At 39.0% G+C, this 21,068-nt stretch overlaps 1 protein-coding gene across 3 annotated transcripts; it reads left to right on the top strand.

The window, feature by feature from the left end:
* Positions 1-2,879: 2,879 nt before the first annotated feature.
* On the top strand, positions 2,880-17,545 carry LOC110367370. Of its 3 annotated transcripts, none has more exons than XM_021313035.2 (4): positions 2,880-3,128; positions 3,324-3,541; positions 9,880-10,074; positions 17,258-17,545. In XM_021313035.2, the coding sequence occupies exons 1-4, from the start codon at positions 3,029-3,031 to the stop codon at positions 17,489-17,491; spliced, it is 747 nt and encodes a 248-aa protein (XP_021168710.2). In that variant the 5' UTR covers positions 2,880-3,028; the 3' UTR covers positions 17,492-17,545. The 3 variants fall into 3 exon arrangements, with proteins under 3 accessions (XP_021168710.2, XP_021168712.2, XP_021168709.2); XM_021313037.2 differs by lacking the exon at positions 17,258-17,545 and adding an exon at positions 13,822-13,862; XM_021313034.2 differs by lacking the exons at positions 9,880-10,074; positions 17,258-17,545 and having other exon boundaries at positions 3,324-4,251.
* Positions 17,546-21,068: the final 3,523 nt, after the last annotated feature.

Genomic DNA, 21,068 nt, shown 5'->3' with positions numbered 1-21,068 from the left:
AGATGTCCAACTTGATAAACACAGGTTTGCATGAACCTGTCCATGATGAGCAAGCATGAAGCGACTGTGGAGAGGAAAAACTCCCCTTTGGGAAGAAACCTCTGGCAGAACCAGGCTCAGCATGGCGGTCTTCTGTCAGACCGATTGAGATGACGGAGAATTCCATAAGAGTCCAGGAGGAATTACTCTCTGATAAGGACGAGGTTGAAGGAGCACCATAGAAAAGCCAGACGGAGCTTTGCTAGGATGGTGGAGAAGGGGATGGAGGTGGGTTAAATCAGGGTCATCTGAGTCCAAATCAGACATTGCGCAGCCACGCTTGCGCTTTGCCGGGTAGAAGGCTGAGACGAGGATGTGGAGTTCTTTTATGATGAACCCAGGATGTTGATTGGCTTCGAGGAGGAGCAGTTCAAAGCTGATTGGCTTGTGTCGGAGGCGGATGAGCCTCTGATTGGATGGAGGTAGGCAATGGAGTTTCTTCAATTGAACTTCCGCTTAAGCTTCATTTGAATCTGAAAAACTCACACGGAAAGAAAAGACAATTAGAACATTTTTATTGATACAATTATTTTAAAGACTTTGGCGCTCAGACCTCGGCAGGAAACAATAATGCTGAAATATACTCTAATATGTATAAGCAGGTGTATGAGAATAGGGATGTTTCCCCCAAAAAAGTGCCGACGTCGCGGCCAGTGCGTCTGCATGCTCAGAAGGCAGAGAGAATTGAACTGAAAACTAAGAACAGTGAATAGCAGGATGAGTAATAGAGGAAAAGTGATGCGAAGGCTTACCGAAACAGTGCCGTTGCCGCGAAGGCCTACCAAAACAGGCCCGGTTGCCGCGAAGGCTTACCAAAAGTTCAGTGAGATGAATGAGATATGAAGGTGAGGTGAATGGTGAGGTGAATGATGAAAGGTGAGATGGTCAATGTCAGGGATGATGCTTGGGCATGATGCACACAGATGAATGAATAACCATTAAGAAATGAACAGGGATGAATGAACAGGGATGGATTGACAGGACGCATGAATGACAGGATGTCTTTAAGACATTTCTACTTATGGGTACAAAGACCATATTACATCATATTACCTCTCAGTTTTTTAGACATCCCACTATTTTCCAACAATATGTTGTCTTACATACTTCTGTGTCCCTTTGGTGTTTGCCATTAGAAATATGCCATGTTGTATATCCTATCTTATATCCTATCCCACTTGTGTTTAGGTTAGTCAGAGTTTAAACTTGAAATTGTTTACCTTTATTATACAAATAAAGTAATAAATTGCATTACGTTGCTTGAGTACAGACATTTTACACTGGAAAGAGCATTGTTACTTTAAAATATTTTTACTTTAAAAATAAGTATAAGTAAAAAGTGTGGTGCAAGATCATTTCTCCAAGAGGTATGTTGTTTTCAGAAAGATAGCGTAAATGTAATTGACTACCTTATAATAATAATAATAATAATAATAATAATAATAGTAGCTACTACACACCTCTGCCTGCACTGAATGTTGCATAACACATTTTTGTAGGTTTCATAATCTCACTAGTGGAACATACTGAAACCCATTAATATTGAATCACAAATAATAAACTTGACAGTCCATTAGTGATATTTTCCATGTTGTTTGAATGCAAAAAAATATGTCCAGAGTGACAGACACACAAATCAGCTGTTGAATAAAGCATTTCTGTATTGGCAGTGCGAATTGAAAAAAAAAAAGAAAAGATAAGCGAGATACACAGATGCCAACATTTTTTTTAGCTTTGTGTTGCAATCACATTACTATATTAACATAAATACTGGGCACATGGTTATACATTGCAGTTAATTTCTTGTGAAACTACACAGATAGGACATTGATGATAAATGGCAGATTAAACAAGCTTGACAGCTTCCATGTTGATTAATATTACTGGCCAATGTATCTTAGAGGCCTTCATTTTTAAATGCAAATAAACAATTTGAATAACTATTGGAATAGGGAAGGAACATCGGGCCTCTCATGTTTAGAGCAAATACTTTGTGTTTACTGCAAACTGGCACAGAAGGGAAGAGCTTTGATGTGAACAGGTAGGGTCGGTGTCCTTTTTAACACTGTAGGTATTATATTTAAGAAGCATCGCAAAAATATATGAAATATAATAATTGTTTGGGTATTTTAGGTATACATTTGATTGCTTTATCCAAAGACAGTAAAGACACTTTAAATATACTTTTATACGTTATCACAATGAGTGCTGAGATGCCCCTGTGAGTGTGACATGAATATAGTTGATGGGTCAGTAACAAGACACACTCAAAATGGGCCATTAAAGTGATTAAGTGAAGTTCCCATATCAGTCAGCAAACAAGAATTGGAAAGTTGAATCCAAAATTGTTGAAATTAATGATTTACAAAAAAAAAAAATTGCGTAAAATTGTTGGATTTGTAGCTGGTTTGAATTAATGATTTTATTAATCTACACTGATCACCTGCATTAAATCGAATTGCTTTATTGTCCCCAAGGGGGAAATTGCGTTTCAGTACAACCTATCAAGAGAAAGACATACATGGGAGACAGATCACCGAGTGTGAGAAATGTTAGTAGGACTGTTAGGGCCCTACTAAAATCCAAACATGACTGGTGAAGTAAACTATGTTTTTAATAAACCAAACCAAAAACGTACTCCTTGGAAACATCACACAGAATTGGCACGGTAAAGAGGTAGAGTAACATACAGATTCAGTGGAAAACTTTGAGAACATACGAGTATTTATACAATAAGGCAGCGGGTGAGCTATGGTAAAGAACAAGAAGAGCTAATCGGAGGAAACAAGGAACAGCTGAGGTGGGGCAATCAGACCAGAAGAGACTAATTACCTAAAGCTGGGCAGAAAGACTGATACAAGAAATCTGGAGGAAATGGCTAGCAGAGGTATAACAGAAATAACTCAAAGTATAAAGAACATAAGTATAAACTAGAGTTAAACTAAGTTAAATGAAATGAATGTGGTAAAATAGAAAACATGTTAAGGGCATGTTGGAAAATACACAAGGAAATGCTGAAAACATCAACAAAAATGTAAACCAAGATATAAAACTTCGGGTTCAGGATGAAGACACTCAGCAAATGACAGGTAATCTATTTTGATTGTGTGTGTTTACTGGTGTTAAAGCTCCTAAAACTTTACCAAGACACAGAGGTTAACGTGTATGGAAGTGGAAATAATGCCACAATGTTCCTCAGGGATTTATAATTGGTGATGCTTTAGGAGATCTAAAATAAATGAAAGACAGTAACAGATGACTTGACATGTTCTGTTCTCCTTTAGACCACATGGCAGACCCATCCTCCTACTACAACTACCGTCTTCAGCAGAACTCCACATCTTTCTCTTCAGATCCTTACTGCTTCCGCCACAGACAGAGCATTGTCATTCTCGCAGCATTTGCCATCACCTACATTGTTGTATTCTTCCCTCTCTGCATCCTCATCCTCTATCAAGGTCTCAAAAAATGGATGAAAAACCCCGGCCTTTCATCGGCATCAGTGAGCCACTCTGACTGTTTCACTTACCACAGTGTCACTATGGAGCTGATTGGTGTATTTGGGTTCATCCTCTGCTCTTGTAGTATTTACAAGAAGATGGTTGATATAGCAGCTATTGGGATTTTAGTTTTCTTCTTCAAATGGTACGGCGAGGTTTTCTTTCACATTCTGACTTGTTTAGAGCGCTATCTGGCTGTGGTACATCCCATCACCTACCTAAGTCTAAAAAGCAAAAGAGGAACCAGAATCAGAAATATTACCATCGCTAGCGTCTGGTTGCTTTGCTTAGTTTGGACGTATTTATGCAAGATTACAAAGATGATAATATGGGACCTGTGTTATTTGATCTTTGCTTTAATAGTTATCTCCTTCTGCTGTATTTCTGTCCTTTGTGTTTTGATTCAACCTGGCCCAGGGGGACAAGGTAAGGACAGGAGGAGGGTTGACGAGTCAAAGCGGAGGGCGTTCATTACCATTGTGTCCATACTGGGAGTACTGGTGTTAAGGGTGGCTTCTAATGTGATTTGGGAGTTAGTGATGATCTCAACAGGACTCATTGAATGTGTAATGATGGCCTTTACATTTTGGTTAAACCTTCCAAGCAGTTTGGTGTTGCCTGCTTTATTTCTATACAGAGAGTTTTTCAGTAAGGCTTAGGCACTCAGTAGTCACCTAATGATAGATTATAATAGTATCTTTGACAGGGAATTTACTGTATGTATGTATGCATGTATGTATGCATGTATGAAAAAGTAATTTCATGGTCGCCAATGTGTTATTTTTAACAAAAGCCATTGTTTTCATTGCATAAAGTGTAACACAACTAAAATATTATTCATTAAAATTGTTTACCATTTTACACCAATGGAGGGACACATTTATGAGGCTCATCTACAGAAAATTCTAACCTCTACCTGGGATTCTATAGTTGTATGTATGTTCTTTCTTTTTTTTTTAAGTTCTTTATCTTGTATCACAATGCTACTGAGGTTTTCTTTGTTCTTGTAAAAGTAACAAAAGCTATTATTTTATCTTCCACACACCATGCCTTTTTTCAGTTTCTTGAGTTCTGCAGCACTTTAGGTTCTATTCTAGGTTTTTTATGACCTCCTGGATGAGACATCACTGCAGTATTCAAGTAATTTTTATAGAGTAATCATTTCTTGGGATGTTCACCAATTTTCTTCCATCGTGTTTCTCTTAGTCAATTGTGGGTGCATAAGCTTTAGAAATGGCATTGTAACCCTTTACAGACTGAAAGATTTAAATGAGTAACAAATCCTTGTTTCCTTTATATGACAAATATCTAAACATTGAAAAAAAGCTAAATATAAAGTCACTGTTCATCAAGCAGTAGGTAAATTTAAAACAAATGTCTTATGGCACAGAAAAATAGGACTCATATCCAAGACATAAAAATCACCAAACCCTGCTTACAGATTTATTATTGTGTTTTGTTTAACTAAGGTCACAGAGAAGAGTTGTGTTAGATAAGAACTGGATTGTACCAGTTTGTGCACTCCTCTGAACACTACTCATACTTTCTATGTTAACCCAGAATGTCTCTTACTCTGTTCCTGACTGCGTTGGGACTGAGACTTTCAAACTGTCTATGCTTTTGAATACATTTGCAAAGACAAATATGTCCCTTTCTCTAATTAATGAGTATTGTGCTTTCCTTCTTGATAATGATCAAAATTCACCACGGGAGCATAACTGGTTGCTTGTTCCGAAAAAACAATTCAGATAAAACAAAAGTCAATAAATAGAAAAGCAAAATATGACTTGGTGCTTTCAGAGATGTTAAAGTTAAAGTGTAAATACATCAAACAAATTCAACAAAACAGAATAACATTAAAGCAGCTGCTACTGTTTAAGGAAATTTCACTTTTATAAGTAAATATAACTACCATTTTTTTAAGAAACAAAAATTGGCAATTAGTCATTTATGTAAGGTGGCAGTGTGATATTAGGTATTTTTTTATTAAATGTTTTCGCACTGTGGCTCAAAACGTCACATGCAGCAATGACTTAACCACCAGTCATTGCTGCATGTGACAATTTGAGCCACAAGCCACCTCAACTGGCTCCTCTCGACGTGGAGGAGCAGCGGCTCTACTCTGAGTCCTCCCCGGATGACTGAGCTCCTCACCCTATCTCTAAGGGATAGCCCAGACACACTACGGAGAAAGCTCATTTCAGCCGCTTGTATCCGGGATCTCGTTCTTTCGGTCACGACCCAAAGCTCGTGACCATAGATGAGGGTAGGAACGTAGATCGACCGGTAAATCAAGAGCTTCACCTTTTGGCTCAGCTCTCTCTTCACCACAACGGATCGGTACAGCGCCCCGCTTCACAGCAGACGCCGCACCAATCCGCCTGGCGATCTCCCGCTCCATCTTCCCCTCATTCGTGAACAAGACCCCAAGATACTTTAACTCCTGCACTAGGGGCAGCACATCCTCCCCAACCCGGAGGAGGCACTCTACCCTTTTCTATTTCAAGACCATGGTCTCGGATTTGGAGGCACTGATCTTCATCCCGGTCGCTTCGCACTCGGCTGCGAACCGCTCCAGTGAGAGCTGTAGATCACGCCCTGATGAAGCCAATAGGACCACGTCATCCGCGAATAGCAGAGACGCAATCCTAAGGCCACCAAAACGGATCCCCTGAACACCTTGGCTGCACCTAGAGATTCTGTCCATATAAATTATGAACAGAATCGGTGACAAAGGGCCACCCTGGCGGAGTCCAACTCTCACTGGAAACGAGTCCGACTTACTGCCGGCAATGCTGACCAGACTCTGACACCGGTCGTACAGAGACCTGACAGCCCTTATTAAAGGGTCCGGTACTCCATACTCCCAGAGTACCCCCCCACAGGATCCCCCGGGGGACACGGTCGAATGCCTTCTCCATGTAGACTGGTTGGGCAAACTCCCATGCCCCCTCCAGAATCCTGCTGAGGGTGTAGAGCTGATCCAGTGTTCCACGGCCAGGACGAAAACCACACTGCTCTTCCTGAATCCGAGATTCGACTATCCGACGGACCCTCCTTTCCAGAACCCCTGAATAGACCTTACCAGGGAGGCTTAAGAGTGTGATTCCTCTGTAGTTGGAACACACCCTCCGGTCCCCCTTTTTAAATAGGGGGACCACCACCCCAGTCTGCCAATCCAGGGGAACTGCCCCACGCAATGCTGCAGAGCCGCGTTAACCAACACAGCCCCACAACATCCAGAGCCTTAAGGTACTCAGGGCGAATCTCATCCACCCCCGGGGCCTTGCCACCGAGGAGCTTTTTAACAACCTTGGCAACCTCAGCACCAGAGATGGGAGAACCCGACCCAGAGTCCTTAGGCTCTGCTTCCGCAATGGAAGACGTGTTGGTGGGATTAAGGCAGGGCTTTGAACCGTTTTTTCCCCCTATCGGTTCGTTCTGAACAGAAACGGAATTATAACGTTTCCGGTTATGAGTTCCACCAATAAATTGACGTTCCCGAACCGGTTAGGACAAAAAAATACTGTTCCCGGAACGGTTAATTTCGTTCCTGTCAGCTGTTTAATGCTATACAGTGTTTCCCCCAGGAATTTGCTTAGGCGAGGTGTTGAGTTGTCGGACCAAGCTTTGCGCGGACGACCGGAGCGGAGCGCCGGTGTTTTTTCCTGCCATTCACTATATGCACGCGCGAAAGCAACAACAAAAAAACGCCTGTTACCGTCAAATGAACAGCATATCGAGTTACTTTTTTTTTTATGTTGCCGAGGCGGTAGCGGTAGCCGAGGCGGTAGCTCTCTTGGCCGCCTCGCCAAGAGAGCGCTGCAGGAAACCCTGCTATAGAATTATGTCACATATTTCTCATCCAGCTTAATCCAGCTATTGATATTGGGTTTGGAATGAGTGTTTTACTTAACGATGGATCGTAATTTACCTCTTATTTAAGATGTGTAGCTCTAGTGGAGACACCACTCTCTCCCCATTCAGTCAGTGAATGTGTGATGTGATGTCACACGGGAAGTGAACCTCAGCCTTCAAGGTAACGTGCGCAGGAAAATAATAATAATTTTTTTTAGTTAATTAGGCAACGAAAACTTTGAGGAACGAAATAAAACCGGTATTAACCGGTTACCATTATTTTTAAATAAGTGTTCCAGTTCCAGAACATAAAAAACAATAACGTTTCCGGTTTCGTTTCTGTTCCCTGTAAAATACAAAAAGTTCCCGGTTTTCGTTTTCCTTCCTTGAACCGGTTCAAAGCCCTGGATTAAGGAGGTCTTCAAAGTATTCCGCCCACCGACGCACGACGTCCTGAGTCGAGTTCAGCAGCACACCACCCCTACTATAAACAGTGTTGGTACTGCACTGCTTCCCCCTCCTGAGACGCTGGATAGTGGACCAGAATCGCTTCGAAGCCGTACCGTGTTTACTTTTAGAAAAGTAAACATTAAAGCAAAACAACTTTCCAGTGAGGAGTGACATTTCTAGTGAGAAGTGTGCATATTCTTTTCTGAATCTTGATTCAGGGACGGTCAACAATTTTTCATTTATTAGTTTCGGCAAAGATTTTAGTGCTTTCTTAAAAAGAGATGAGGCGGTTATGTTGCTATTGTGCTTGTTATGGATGCACTAATCAACACTATCACGGCACAACCCACCGAATTGTTACCGACTTGCTGAGATTCCCGTACATAACAAACAACATTTAAGCAAAACATCTGCACCTATTTGCATTTTAATGACATTTCCAGTGAAAGGCATACATGATATATTTATAATCTAGGTAGACAATCCTTCATTTATTAGTTGTGCCGAAGATTTCAGTGTCATGTGTTGTACCACGTGTATGCTGGAGCCAAAGCAGGGCTGCGTTCCATATAATCTGGAGTAAGATTCACACTCGCGTGTCTAAGATGCCAGGCATGTGACTTTGATTGACAGGTATCACAAATAAATTAGACTGGTTGAAGAATGACAAAAAAATCACTGACTGGTCACTGGTGCGGAGATATGTGCCAGTGGCCAATATCTGTCAAATGATACATGCAAATTTGCATTTCCAGTGCTGCATACTGCTGAAACATTAAAATTAGGCCTACACAGAACAACAACCCCAAAAATATTAAAAGTTAATGGCATATTAATAATAATTAAAAAAAATCAAGTCAAACACATTTTATCAGAAAACATAAAAATTACTTTTATTTTGGAATTTATGTTTACTGTGTTTATACAAAATTGCAGGAAATGCAGTTCCCCTCCCCTAATGGCAACCTGGTGCTGGTTGTCTCACTGCAACAGGTCTAGCGTTTACACCTGAGTCACTTGTTGTGACACTGTTATGGCTTAAATGACCAGTCTAAAGAAATGATTCATAGGCATAAAATGCAGGTTAATTATGGTAATGCTGAATTCTTCATGTTGGCCACCAGGCCAGCCACACTAAATTGTGTGTCACTGCCCACATGTTTCAAAGGAGCTAGGTCAGAGGTGACGTTAGGATCCAAGCTGGGTTTTTTCACAAGCCTATACACTCTTTACAAGTATCAGGTAAAGTAAAATTACCTTCTGTTATAGAGCTGTTAGAAACTCAGATTGCAAACAACAGAAATGGTTTCCTGTAGTGTTCTTTAAGACTGCAGAGCTTAATGTGTCTGTTGAGAAAACGTCTCTGCTGTCTCCTCTGGGTTTTACGAAGCTGGTGGTCAAAATGTCCCTGATTTGGAAGAGTAAACAACTTTCCTTCACCAACACAAACATCTCCAAGATCTGTGCAATGAGTTGACTTGCTTTTTTAGTGACTTTGTGGAGCATCATTACATCGCTGCTTCCCATAAAGACCAAAACATAGCAGAAACAAAATTAAATAGAAATAATTTCTAATTGTCTTTTAATCCGATTATGTGGATTTACAACAGCGTAATTTTCCTTTTCTTTGTAGGAACAGCAAAGGCAAAACCAGACTACTGGGTAGATTAATGAATCCGCCACATGTCATGAGCACACATTGAGCACTGTTTCCTAAAAGATCCAGACCTCCCCATATCAGACCAACACAAAACTTTGACATCAATATTCCCAGTATGGTCACGATGTTGTAAAAAGCTTTTTGCTTTGAATGGTCCATGCTCGCCCTGAGCTGTTTTCCGGGTCCAGGGCGGATTAAAACACAGAGAACAGAAACACTACAGAAGGATGTGATCACTGTAGATAATGCTTGAAGGCAGGAATCTAAATAAGTATAGTGTCTCATTATAACAGCATAAACCCCTCCAAAGCAAAATAGCCAGACGCAACCTAGGGAATAATTTCTAATTCTGATTCCTTTTTCATTTTTCAGGCACAGGTATGTGATGGGATAAACAACGGCCACGTAGCGCTCCACACAGGTCAGGGTATGGAAGCATATTTGCCCATACCAGGTGAAAGAAAACATAAAAAATCCAGTAAAGAAGAGTTCTGCATTTTCCATGCAGCTTCCAGAGAGGGAGATGATGTTGCCCAACGCACCATTCAGTTCCATAACGACCAGGTGGTAAGTGAAGATGTCACAGTGACTTAAAGTTGCCGCTGAGGAGCTGGAGCTCCTCAGTGGCAGTGGTTGAAAACCCAAGTATAGGATGAAGATGCAGAAAGGGAGGAGAAGAATCACATGGGTAATGTTAGAGGTGCTGTAAATGATCTTTCCTTGATTTGTGAAGAAGCAGAAGAATGGGTCATTTGAGAAACCATGTGGGTTCACAAGTGAGTCATTGTAGGATGAAGATGTCGACAACATCTGAGAAAAAGAAAGCAAAAGGGAACAGAACATAAATTTGCAATTCAACAGATTTCTTCAAAAAATGTTTTGTTTGGATTTAAGTAACAATATTGCTTTATAAACTCTTTCTTGGACCCTTGAAAAGAACTAATTAAAAATAATATAGGCTTGTGCATATTGCAGCTAGTTTACATATTTCTATGTCATATTATGTCAATAAATAAATGGTAAAGATTGCAAACTGTAGCGCTTTGGCAGAGGTAGAGGTGGCTTATTTTTCACAGGCAATTTGCCAGGATAAAAAAAATATTTAACTAGGACAACACCACATGGAAGAATGTTGATTATCCCTGTGAACAGAACAACACCAAAACATAACAAAACACTTTTTTGTTAAATTGTTACAAAGAACAACTATTAATATTAGCTTAACGTGGTATACCAAGCAAATAACATTTTCAGTTGAGCTGTTTTAGATCACCGAATTCGGTGAAAAGCGAGGTTTTAAGTCAAAGTATTTCTCAGCAAGCTTGCATTGACATAAAATCTTTCTACATTGGTTAAAATAACTATTACCTCACAGAACCATACTTCAAAAAATGAAGATGCAGTTCTAACAATGTTGGACATAAAAACATAACCATAGTTATATCACTGTCTTTACCTAAGATTGTAACTACATGTATATCTGCACTGAACATGTATGAACAACTGAACTAAGTACATGAGAACCCCTCTTTACGAATTAAAAAGACTCAGTTCCACCAAAAACACTCACCTTTTCAGCTGCACTTTGAATGTGATTCAGGTGTTTCATGCCTTCACATAAGTGAGTGCACAATTAATATATAGGGCTGTGGGTGTAATTTGCTTGACAGTCACCCCCTTTAAATTTAATGCCTACATCATAAATCACAGAGTTTCTGCAGTCAACCTATTAAGAAAAGCTGTTAATTTGAATTACTTTGCATACCTTTAAGCAACACATCCCATCCAGCCCTGCTTGTCATCAGAGGGTCTTTGTCCACTCATTGTACTGTGATGTGAACCACTAGCAATGAATCTGGAAGTAGGTTTACAACTAGTGCAAGAATGTACTTAACATTTTTTCACACAACAAAATTGCAAAAGTTTTCAGTAAAAATGGAAAAAAAAAATCTCAGTGTTGATTAATGATGCAGTCCCACTTCTACCCACTAGAGGTAGGGGTTTTAAGCACAAGGAATAAACTCTATTCAAAAACAAATCAATCAACAATTAATCATTTATTTTTCTAGCCTATTCCGCACCAGCACTAATGGTGATCAAAGTGCTTTACAAAATCAATATATAACAATCATACCCTGTTTTGATCCACCCAGGTTCTTTACCCAGAAAAAGAAAAGTGGTCTTCTCTATTGTAGTCTTCTACAGTAACATACAGACTCTTGAAACTGAAACTATACTTTAACATATTTAATATAACCAGGCAGAGGGATGTTTACAGCTTCAGTACTGGACTCTCATACATAAAACCATGCAGATAGGTTAAGATCCAAAAGCGAGAAAGTGCAAAACTCTTAGTTACATTGACCTGCTCCAGACTTTGTCGATTTTTTCCATGTTACCTTTGAGATATGTGTCACCGCTAGACTGAAAGCTCCAGGGAAATTTATGTGTCCATTCTGCCCCGAGATAACTGTTCATTTGTTTATATGCATGCCACATCTGTGAAGTTCTTGGTGTCTGTGAGTTATCTGCTGTTTCTCTAGCTTTCTGCAGCTTCGTCCTCCGTGATCGCATAATCCTTAACAATTTAAAAGGCCAAGTTCAGTTATAGATTGAAGATCTCATGGGTGCAGCCACAGAAAAAGCCCAGTCACCTCAATATTACAAAAAGTACTATGAAATTGTGAGCGGATGCTGACTGTCTGACCTTGAAGACCTGCTGCAAACAGAGAACCTCAGTAATCCAGATAAATTGAATGACAGTTATCATATATTGATCTTACTGGATGGAGAATGCCATTAAAAGACCTGATTGGCTTCGGGCGCAGATAACTGTATCCTGAGGAGAATCTTTAGGTAACCAGTTAGAAACCAGCAAAAGTCACTGGGATGCCAAAAAGTTACAAAAACACATACACACTCATTTTACCACGCTGTTCACAGATATGACCTACACAGAAACATAATCTCAAAGGCAACGCTGGAAAACAAGAAGTCTGACACATTTTATGAGAGAACAGATGTGAGAAATACCTTAGTCCTACAATTGTCCTGGGGGCAGTGCCTCAGTGTCTCCTATTAACAAGCCATCACTGATCGGATCCAACCGCCTTTCCACCCTTTATCACTTTCAATGCCTTCCTTCCTTTTTTCCTTAGTATTCATTGCCACTTCTGGATCTGCAATAGTTGCTTCTTCTGTTCCCTCTCATTTTCTTCATTTATCAACTTTTCAACTTCCTGTCACCCATCTCTCTGTATCTCTGCCTCATGAAACTGTCTAAACCTTTTTCTCCCTCCTTACTATCAGTGAAGTCACTGTCTTGGGCCTGTGGGGCTCTGGATTCCACACCTGAGTCATGCTTGGTTAGCCGGGGCCTGGCAGGGTTGGTAGGCTGTAGGTTGGTTCAATTCAATTCAATTCAATTTATTTATATAGCGCCAAATCATGAAACATGTCATCTCAAGGCACTTTACAAAGTCAAGTTCAATCATATTATACAGATTGGGTCAGATTATACAGATTGGTCAAAAATGTCCTATATAAGGAAACCAGTTGATTGCATCAAAGTCCCGACAAGCAGCATTCACTCCTGGGGAACCGTAGAGCCACAGGAAGAGTCATCTGCATTGTACATGGCTTTGCTGCAATCCCTCATACTGAGCAAGCATGAAGCGACAGTGGGAAGAAAAACCACCCATTAACGGGAAGGAAAAACCTCCGGCAGAACCGGGCTCAGTATGAACGGTCATCTGCCTCGACCGACTGGGGTTACAGAAGACAGAACAGAGACACAAGAGAGACAAAAAAGCACAGAAGCACACATTGATCTAGTAATCTGTTCTACATTAGATGGTAGTAGCGGGTGAGCCGTCTTCTCTGGATGATGTCACAGTTAACAGAACGCCAGACCAGGTGTACCTACCCACTGTTCATTGGGGGCCTCTGCTGTATGGTTGAGAGAGATTTGTCCCGTGCTCCCCTCTGCTGTCCTCTGGGTGGATGTATGGTGTTCCTGCAGTGGGCTGCCTGGCCTCTGTGGTTCATAGGCCTGATAGTTTCCTTGGTCTTGGGATCCTCTCTGCTTGCTTCTGCTCATCAAAGCGGTAACTTTCTCCCCCCATCAATGAGCACGATTGATATTAAGCCTTCACAACATATTTTGCATGTTCACACATACACTTATGCACTCATAACACCGTAGGTGTGTTGCGCTGTAGTTCTCTCTATTAGTATCAACAGTTTTTCTCCATGTCATTGCAGCTGGTGTTGTTGCTGCTTTTGTTTTATTTACCTGGTTTACTCTCTTTGCAGGTGTTCATGGTTTTCCTTCCCCGGTGTCCCTAATGATGGCCTTTACCAGATTTTTTTTGTTGCTGCTGTTTGTCAGGTTTTGTAATTTTGTCTTTGTGTCTCTGTCCTTTCTCTTTTCCTCTAACCTGGATCTTTTTATTCCTCATCCACTCTACTTCCGTCTCATTTGCTATCATTTTATACTTAAAAACTGTTGCATGTTTTAAGTAATTTAATGTTTATTAAATAACCCTCGACCTGTTAGGTATTGTCCGGTGAATATAAGCCCAAACAGCTGATATTGGGACAACAGCTGAAAGAGTGAGCACATGCATAAGACATACAAAATGAATGCTACCACACAGATTAAGCAGTATATTTTATATAAATGTTAGGGCTGGGCAACGATTAAAATATTTAATCGCGATTAATCGCATAATTTGCCTGATTAATCGCGATTAATCGCGATTAATCGCATTGTATTTACAAACTCCAAGAATGAATTCAAAAGTAGTGTAAAGAGCACTTTTATTTTAATGTTCTGCTGCCATATGAACAAAAGTGTTGTAACATTTGTAGCACTTATCAGTAACACATATTTAGTGTAAAGCTCAACTTAAACATGTAAAACAAAAAATAGCAATAATAATAATAAATTAAAGCTTATTGCCACTGACAGGGAATTCTCTTTATGGGGAAAAAATCTACTAAAAACAGGCAATTTCTGAGGTAACAGCAGGGAGCAGCATTACCATTTTATGTTCAATACCAAAGTTTAACTTGGCAGTGGTTACAACTAACTTGTTTCTGTCATATTTGTTGCTGGATGAACTTTAAACTGAAATGCTTGCTAACTCGATATGCTTGCGTTGCTTGCGTTTATTTGACGTTGACACGCGGTTTTTTGTTGTTGCTTTCTCGCGTGCATATAGTGAATGGCAGGGGGAAAACAGGCAAAAATACATGGATACTTTGAAACGAGAAGCGACTTCACCGACGGTGTCTAAGCAGACCGCACAAAACTTGTTCCGTTCGCCAACCCACCGCCTCGCCTAAGCAAATTCCTGCGGGAAACACCGCCTTCCGCATGTCGGCTTAGTTTTTCCACGGCCAGCACCTTTCTTCCTCTTTGAATCCGAGGCTTGGCTGACAGCGAGGTTATTGGCGCATTATCGCCACCTACTGTTCTGATTCAAACCCCTACACCGCAGCAACAGACCTTCACAAAATAAAAGCATGTGAGCAACATGCGTTAATGCGCGCTAAAGAAAATATCGCCATTAATAGTCTAATGAGTTAACGCGAAATTAACGCGTTAACTTGCCCAGCCCTAATAAATGTATACAATTAATAACCAGTAAATGACTTTACATAACTTTAAACACAAGCAAATTCCATCACTATGAGTACAAACCAGAATTACTGCCCATTTTCCAATATCAAAAATCCCCATTGACCCTACACACTTGAGCTTTTTGAAATAAATAAGAAGAAAGACAATGTTTCTAAATGCAGGTGTTTTTTATTAGCTTTTGTCAGTTCATCATAGCAACAAAGAGGTTGATGGAAATGAAGCATATTTAAATCCATGAGCGTAAGCAAGGGTGTGGTTCCATCACATGACTTGTAAAGGTTACATGGAGGACATTCTCAAAACAGTCTTCAAACTGAGGAGAGATGCAGAGTAGAAGCTCAGATCAAGACATTGATGCTCGTATGTGATTTTTTTTACTATTTAACACAAAAATCATTGCTTATTTAAATTTTGGCTTTATAGAAGTCGCTTAACTAAAATAACTTACTCAAGTTATTTTAGGTCTTAAATACTGGAAATAGTAATTGAAAAGTCTTATATTGTGAAAATTAGCATCTGTTTAACTTTTATCAAAATGTATTTGTGTTGCATAAATTACCGTGACACATTACATTTATATTACATTGCATTGTTGATAAACCTTTTGATTTAGTCGCATCATTCAGGCTTGAGATCTTCCTACCACCATTTACAGTGAATCTGATAATAAGGTTAAGCTTTGTGGACATTTGCTTATTTAATTCCTTCTGCAAAAATCATTGTTTTTAGAAAAGTTTCAAAGGATCAGAGTTTTTTTGCTGTACATTTTGCTGAGGGTTAGAAAATAAATCTGCATGTACTGCATGTGCTGTGGAACATTAAAAACACACATAAATAATTAAATAAACCCTTAGGAGTGACACATTAAAATGGACGTTTCTTCCATAACAGTTGAAAATAAAAGAAATAAAGCATTAAAAGAGTCTGCCATTAGTTTCGCAGCACCAATGAAGGCACAACAATAAAGTCTTTGTTTTCTGTCATGTGACTGTAGGGTTCATAAATACTTTTTTTTATACGCAACTATTCAAACCTTGCTATATCAAGTTAAATTTATATTTCAGATGAAAATCCTAGCATTTAGCAGAAATAACACTAAACATAAACAGAAAACACCTGAGCCACAGCGAAACATGGAAATAGCACCTTCATGTTCTGGGATTGCTCTTCGTCAGGTAGAAATATGATTGTTGTCAAGGTGAAAGAAGCTTAGACACTAGACATTTGTGACCAATTAGATATACACTGCAAAAACGTGACTAACATAAGTACAATTTTCTTGGAATTAGTGTATTTGTTCTTGATTTGAGCAGACAATTTAAATGATCTGCCAATGGAATAAGATTTTTGCTCTTATAATAAGAGCAACTCATCTAAATCACCTTATTTTAAGTGCATTTTATCTAATTATCTTATTTTAGGTGTAAAAATACTCATTCCATTGGCATATCATCTTATTTATCTGCTGAAATTAAGGACAAATATGCAAATTTGAAGAAATGTTTACTTATTTTTAATTCAGTTTTTGCAGTGTAGGTGTCTATTAGAAGAATAGTCTCGCTGTTTTATGTCCTCTTAAACTTTACACTTCAACACGTGTATGTACACTTTGATATAGGTGTAAAATTAGCTTTTCCTTGGTCCCTATTTGGGAAAATGCGCATATAGTATGAATAAATTACTTCATGACGAAGTTAGTTTGTGGATTATTATTGCATTGAATTTTATTATGTTTCTTTCAGTGAAGTCTTCAAATTCGTGGTCATCCTACAATTACTCACTTCATCCAAACACTTCATCCACAAACATATTAGAGGATGCCATCTGTCTTCTCCACAAACCAGGCTCCCTGATCTTCATCACTTTCAGCATTGTCAACATATTCCTCCTCCTTCCTCTCTGTGCCTTCATCCTCCATCATGGTTTCCAACAGTGGCTTAGAAATCCCCCACTCTCGTCAGCAGCTGCAGTGAGACACTGTGACTGCTTGACCCACCATGTGGCCATCTTAGAGCTTACTGGTGTCTTTGGATGTTTGATCTGTGTCGCTGGTGTTTTTGGCAGTTATCCAAGGATAATATCAAATGGATTTTCTTTATACAGTTTTACCTGTTTTGGAGAAACCTTCTTCCACATCCTGATGTGCTTGGAACACTACCTGGCTGTTGTCCATCCCATCGTCTACTTTGGTTTACGAAAAGAGAGAGGGATTCAAATCAGAAACGTCTGCATTCTCTGTACCTGGTTGCTTTGCTTTGTTGTATCGGTTTTGATAAAGATACCCACTGTTGCAGTTGGCATAAGTTTTTTCCTTTCCATAATTGCAATATTAGTTAATATGTTCTGTTGCCTGTCAGTTCTCTGTGTTTTGATCCATCCGGGCCTCGGAAAACAGGGCATTGATCGAAGACAACAATTAAAGTATAGAGCATTTTACACAATTTTGGCCATACTGGCAGTGTTGGCTGTGAGGTTTTCTTGGGGTCTTCTTTGGGTTTTGCTGGTTATGATAAACGGTGAAAATAATTGTTTAGTGATGACATCCAATGCTTGGTTCAATCTTTCCCAGTAGTCTTGTGCTACCTTTGCTTTTTCTGCAAAGAAGAGGGCAATGTGTTTGTCAGAAGATCAACAACAAATTAAGTTCCCCTAAAAATTAGAGGCCGGCATAGATACACGTCACATTACATTTGCAAGACGCCGTGATAATAAAGGTTATTAGCTCAGATTTCTACTTGTGTTTTCTCCAGCATCCATCCTTTCAACAGACATGCATACTTGATCAATCATGGACTGATACATTTCTTTTTCCAGGTAACCATATCTGCACAGGTAGCTCAATAGGTAAAGAACACAGTTTAGAGTTAATAGTTGGGTATGACTGACCATTATGCTTTTTTATTGTCATCATTCCCAATCTGCATGATGTCTCTCTACCTTTAATCTTCCTCTGCTTGTTTTATCGCATGTTCCTGTTCTTTTTCGCAGTTTACTATGCTTTTCCTCCTCCATTTTTTACAGAGTCCATCTTTTTGTGTTTTAAATAAAGCTTTTATCTGTTTGGACATGTGTGTAGATGTATTTCATTGATGAACTCATTAGAAACATGTCTGCTTTGAAAAGGGAAAATGTAAATATTGTGAATTGTATTTAGTCATTCTTACTCATTGCCTTTAATTTTCCAAGTCTATTCTGGTATTTTGAATCTTTTCAGCTGCTGTCAGTCATTTTATGCAAATTATGTAAAATTCATGTATAACCTATGGGCAAAATAAACAAATTATTTGGTGGTCACCTGGTCCACATCACCTGTTCTGCTCATCCCTGCCTGGCTGCATCTGTTCAAGTCTGGTTCTGCTTGCCTGCCTCACCTGCCACTATTTGTTTCTTTCAATAAATCTTTTAAAACGTAATTCTGTGTTTGGCTGAATATCGGGTTCACCAGCTTTATTCCATTACAGTCACAGAGCGTGAAATGTATGTATACCCTTACTAATTTGTTCGGTTTTTGCTTTTTTGTCACACTGAAATGTTTCAGATAGTCAGAAAATATATACCTATTGGTTAAAGCTAACCTAAGTAAAAGAAAAAAAAAATGAATCCATAATAAAGTTTAAACATGATGATTTTGTTAATTAAAGGAACACCCCTCACCCCAACTGACCAATTACATCACAGTATTTGCTGTGGATCTGCTACGCTGGGTCATGGACTTTCGGCTAACCAATTTTGCAATCCAGCCACTTTTATTATTCACCGTGATTTTGTTGTCCAAGCTTAAGAATGCCGAAGCTACAAGTGGATAAGTTAAAATATTCAGTTGTTTTTTTACAGTAAATTTGTCAGAAATCAAACAAAAGTGCCACCGGGAATTTAATAGATGAGTTGCTCTTTACATTCTTTACCCTAACAGCTGTATGTGTTAAAACCATTCAGACTGAAAGGTTTTGAACATTTCACACACTAAAGTAAATATTTTCAAATTAGAAATCTATGGATAACTCTCCTAAATTAAAATTAAATGACATTGAATAACTCCCAAACTGTTTTTCCATGAAAATTACTTTCCAAAATAATTATGTTTATTGCTTTTGACCAGATCTTCCAGCCAACATGCAGGTAGAAACAATCTAATATACCCTAATCGTTTTCAAGTTTCATATTTAACATCCCAAGTCTAAAAGCCAAATTTGAACATTTGTTTGGCAGCTGAATACAAAATGCGTGCTTCCTGTATATGCATAAACCAAAAATGCTCCAGACAAAGGTAAGAGTAAGAATATGTTCCTCACTCATTTAAATTCCTCATGAAATATGAGTAATAACTCTCCTCTCTATAACAGCATGACAGTTAATTTATCATGACTTCAAACAAATGTTCCTTTGCCATTTATCTTTTACTTACATGTTTATATTTGAAGAAAATAATGATGTGACCCAGGGACTGGTGTATTTAGTCATTTGAATTGACTGGCACATTCATAAGCCTCAGCTGAATAATTTGCGTTTCTTTGCAAATTAGCTTTTAATGCAAAAGCAACAATAAAACTTCCTGTCCTTACAAAAGAACCAGACGACCAGGATGCCTATAACTACAGTAACTTCAAACATGGCACCAAATAACACTGACAATGGTATCAATGTTACACATTTTTACATCTGAGATACAACTTTGGTAGATTACCACTGTTTAATAAAAACGAAAAGTAACGTACTGTAAAAGGTTTTGCAAGAGAGCAGAGTTTAAATTATCGCAACATATAAATCCCCTCCAGAAATGTCAATTTTCAAGAAAGCCTGGCAATCAGGTTAAAAAGGTTTATATTCAAAGGGTCCAACAAATGGAGTGTTTTGTTTTAAATGCAGTTCATCTCTTAAAGCCAAAAGTCTGAAGTCAGTCCATGAAACTTAAAACTTCATTTTAAAACTCTATAAAAAAACTGATTTGAATTAACCCATAATATGACAGTTTTTAAACCTTCTGTTTGCATGATGTTCTAATCATAAAACATAGACATTAAACTACCTTGTAGAAAGCGCTATTTCAGTATAACATTCACAGATACATTGTAACACTCCTTAACACTAACAACTCTACCATGATTATCATAACTACACAATTATAATTAGTGCAAAGAGGGGCTTATCATACTTTACGTGTTATTCAAAAGAGTGGGGCATTATAACCCACTAAGGTTAAATTTAATTTGAACAGTAACAGTCATGCTTTAAAAGGTCAACAGTAGTCCAAATAACTCTTCCGGTGAATCTCAACATCTGTACAACCAGTATGATTAAAACACATTTAAATGCCCTCTGCTTGGCTTGATTGACCCTCTTTTTGCCAAGTTCTCTGTTCCCTAGGTGTAGGACTATGTAAACAAAAAAAGAACAGAAAGGCTGCAGAAGGACACAACTGCTAAATTTAGAACTAGGACAGATAAATCTAAAAGGGCGAGGGATGTTCTGATGGCCATCAGACCCATGCCTCCAAGGGAAAGCAGCCAGACACAACAAATGGTGATATTTCTGAGCCTTATACCTCTTTCTTTTCTAAGGCTGAGGTAGACGATGGGATAACAACAGCCAGATGTGCTCCACATCTGGAACAATATCTGACCATGCCAGCACAGGGATGTAAGAAAACTACCAGCAAATATTAGATTAAAGTCTTCCATGTAATACAATTTAACACATTAATCAGCTCCATGGTCACCAGGTGGTAAGTAAAGCAGTCAGAGTGACTTATTGCTCGTCTCGCTGCGGAGCGCCTCGGCTGCCATTGCTGGAAACCACTGTAGAGGATTAAGATGCAGAGAGGAAGGAGGAGGAAGATGTCAGTGATGCAAAAAGTAGTTAAGATGGTGGAGCTCGGTCCGGTGATGTGGCAAGAAAGTGGGGAAAGATGTGGATG

Source organism: Fundulus heteroclitus, chromosome 14 (assembly GCF_011125445.2).
Source record: "Fundulus heteroclitus isolate FHET01 chromosome 14, MU-UCD_Fhet_4.1, whole genome shotgun sequence".
Lineage (NCBI taxonomy): Eukaryota > Metazoa > Chordata > Actinopteri > Cyprinodontiformes > Fundulidae > Fundulus > Fundulus heteroclitus.
The sequence above is the reverse complement of the archived record's forward strand: the minus strand, read 5'-3'. Positions and strand labels throughout refer to the sequence as shown.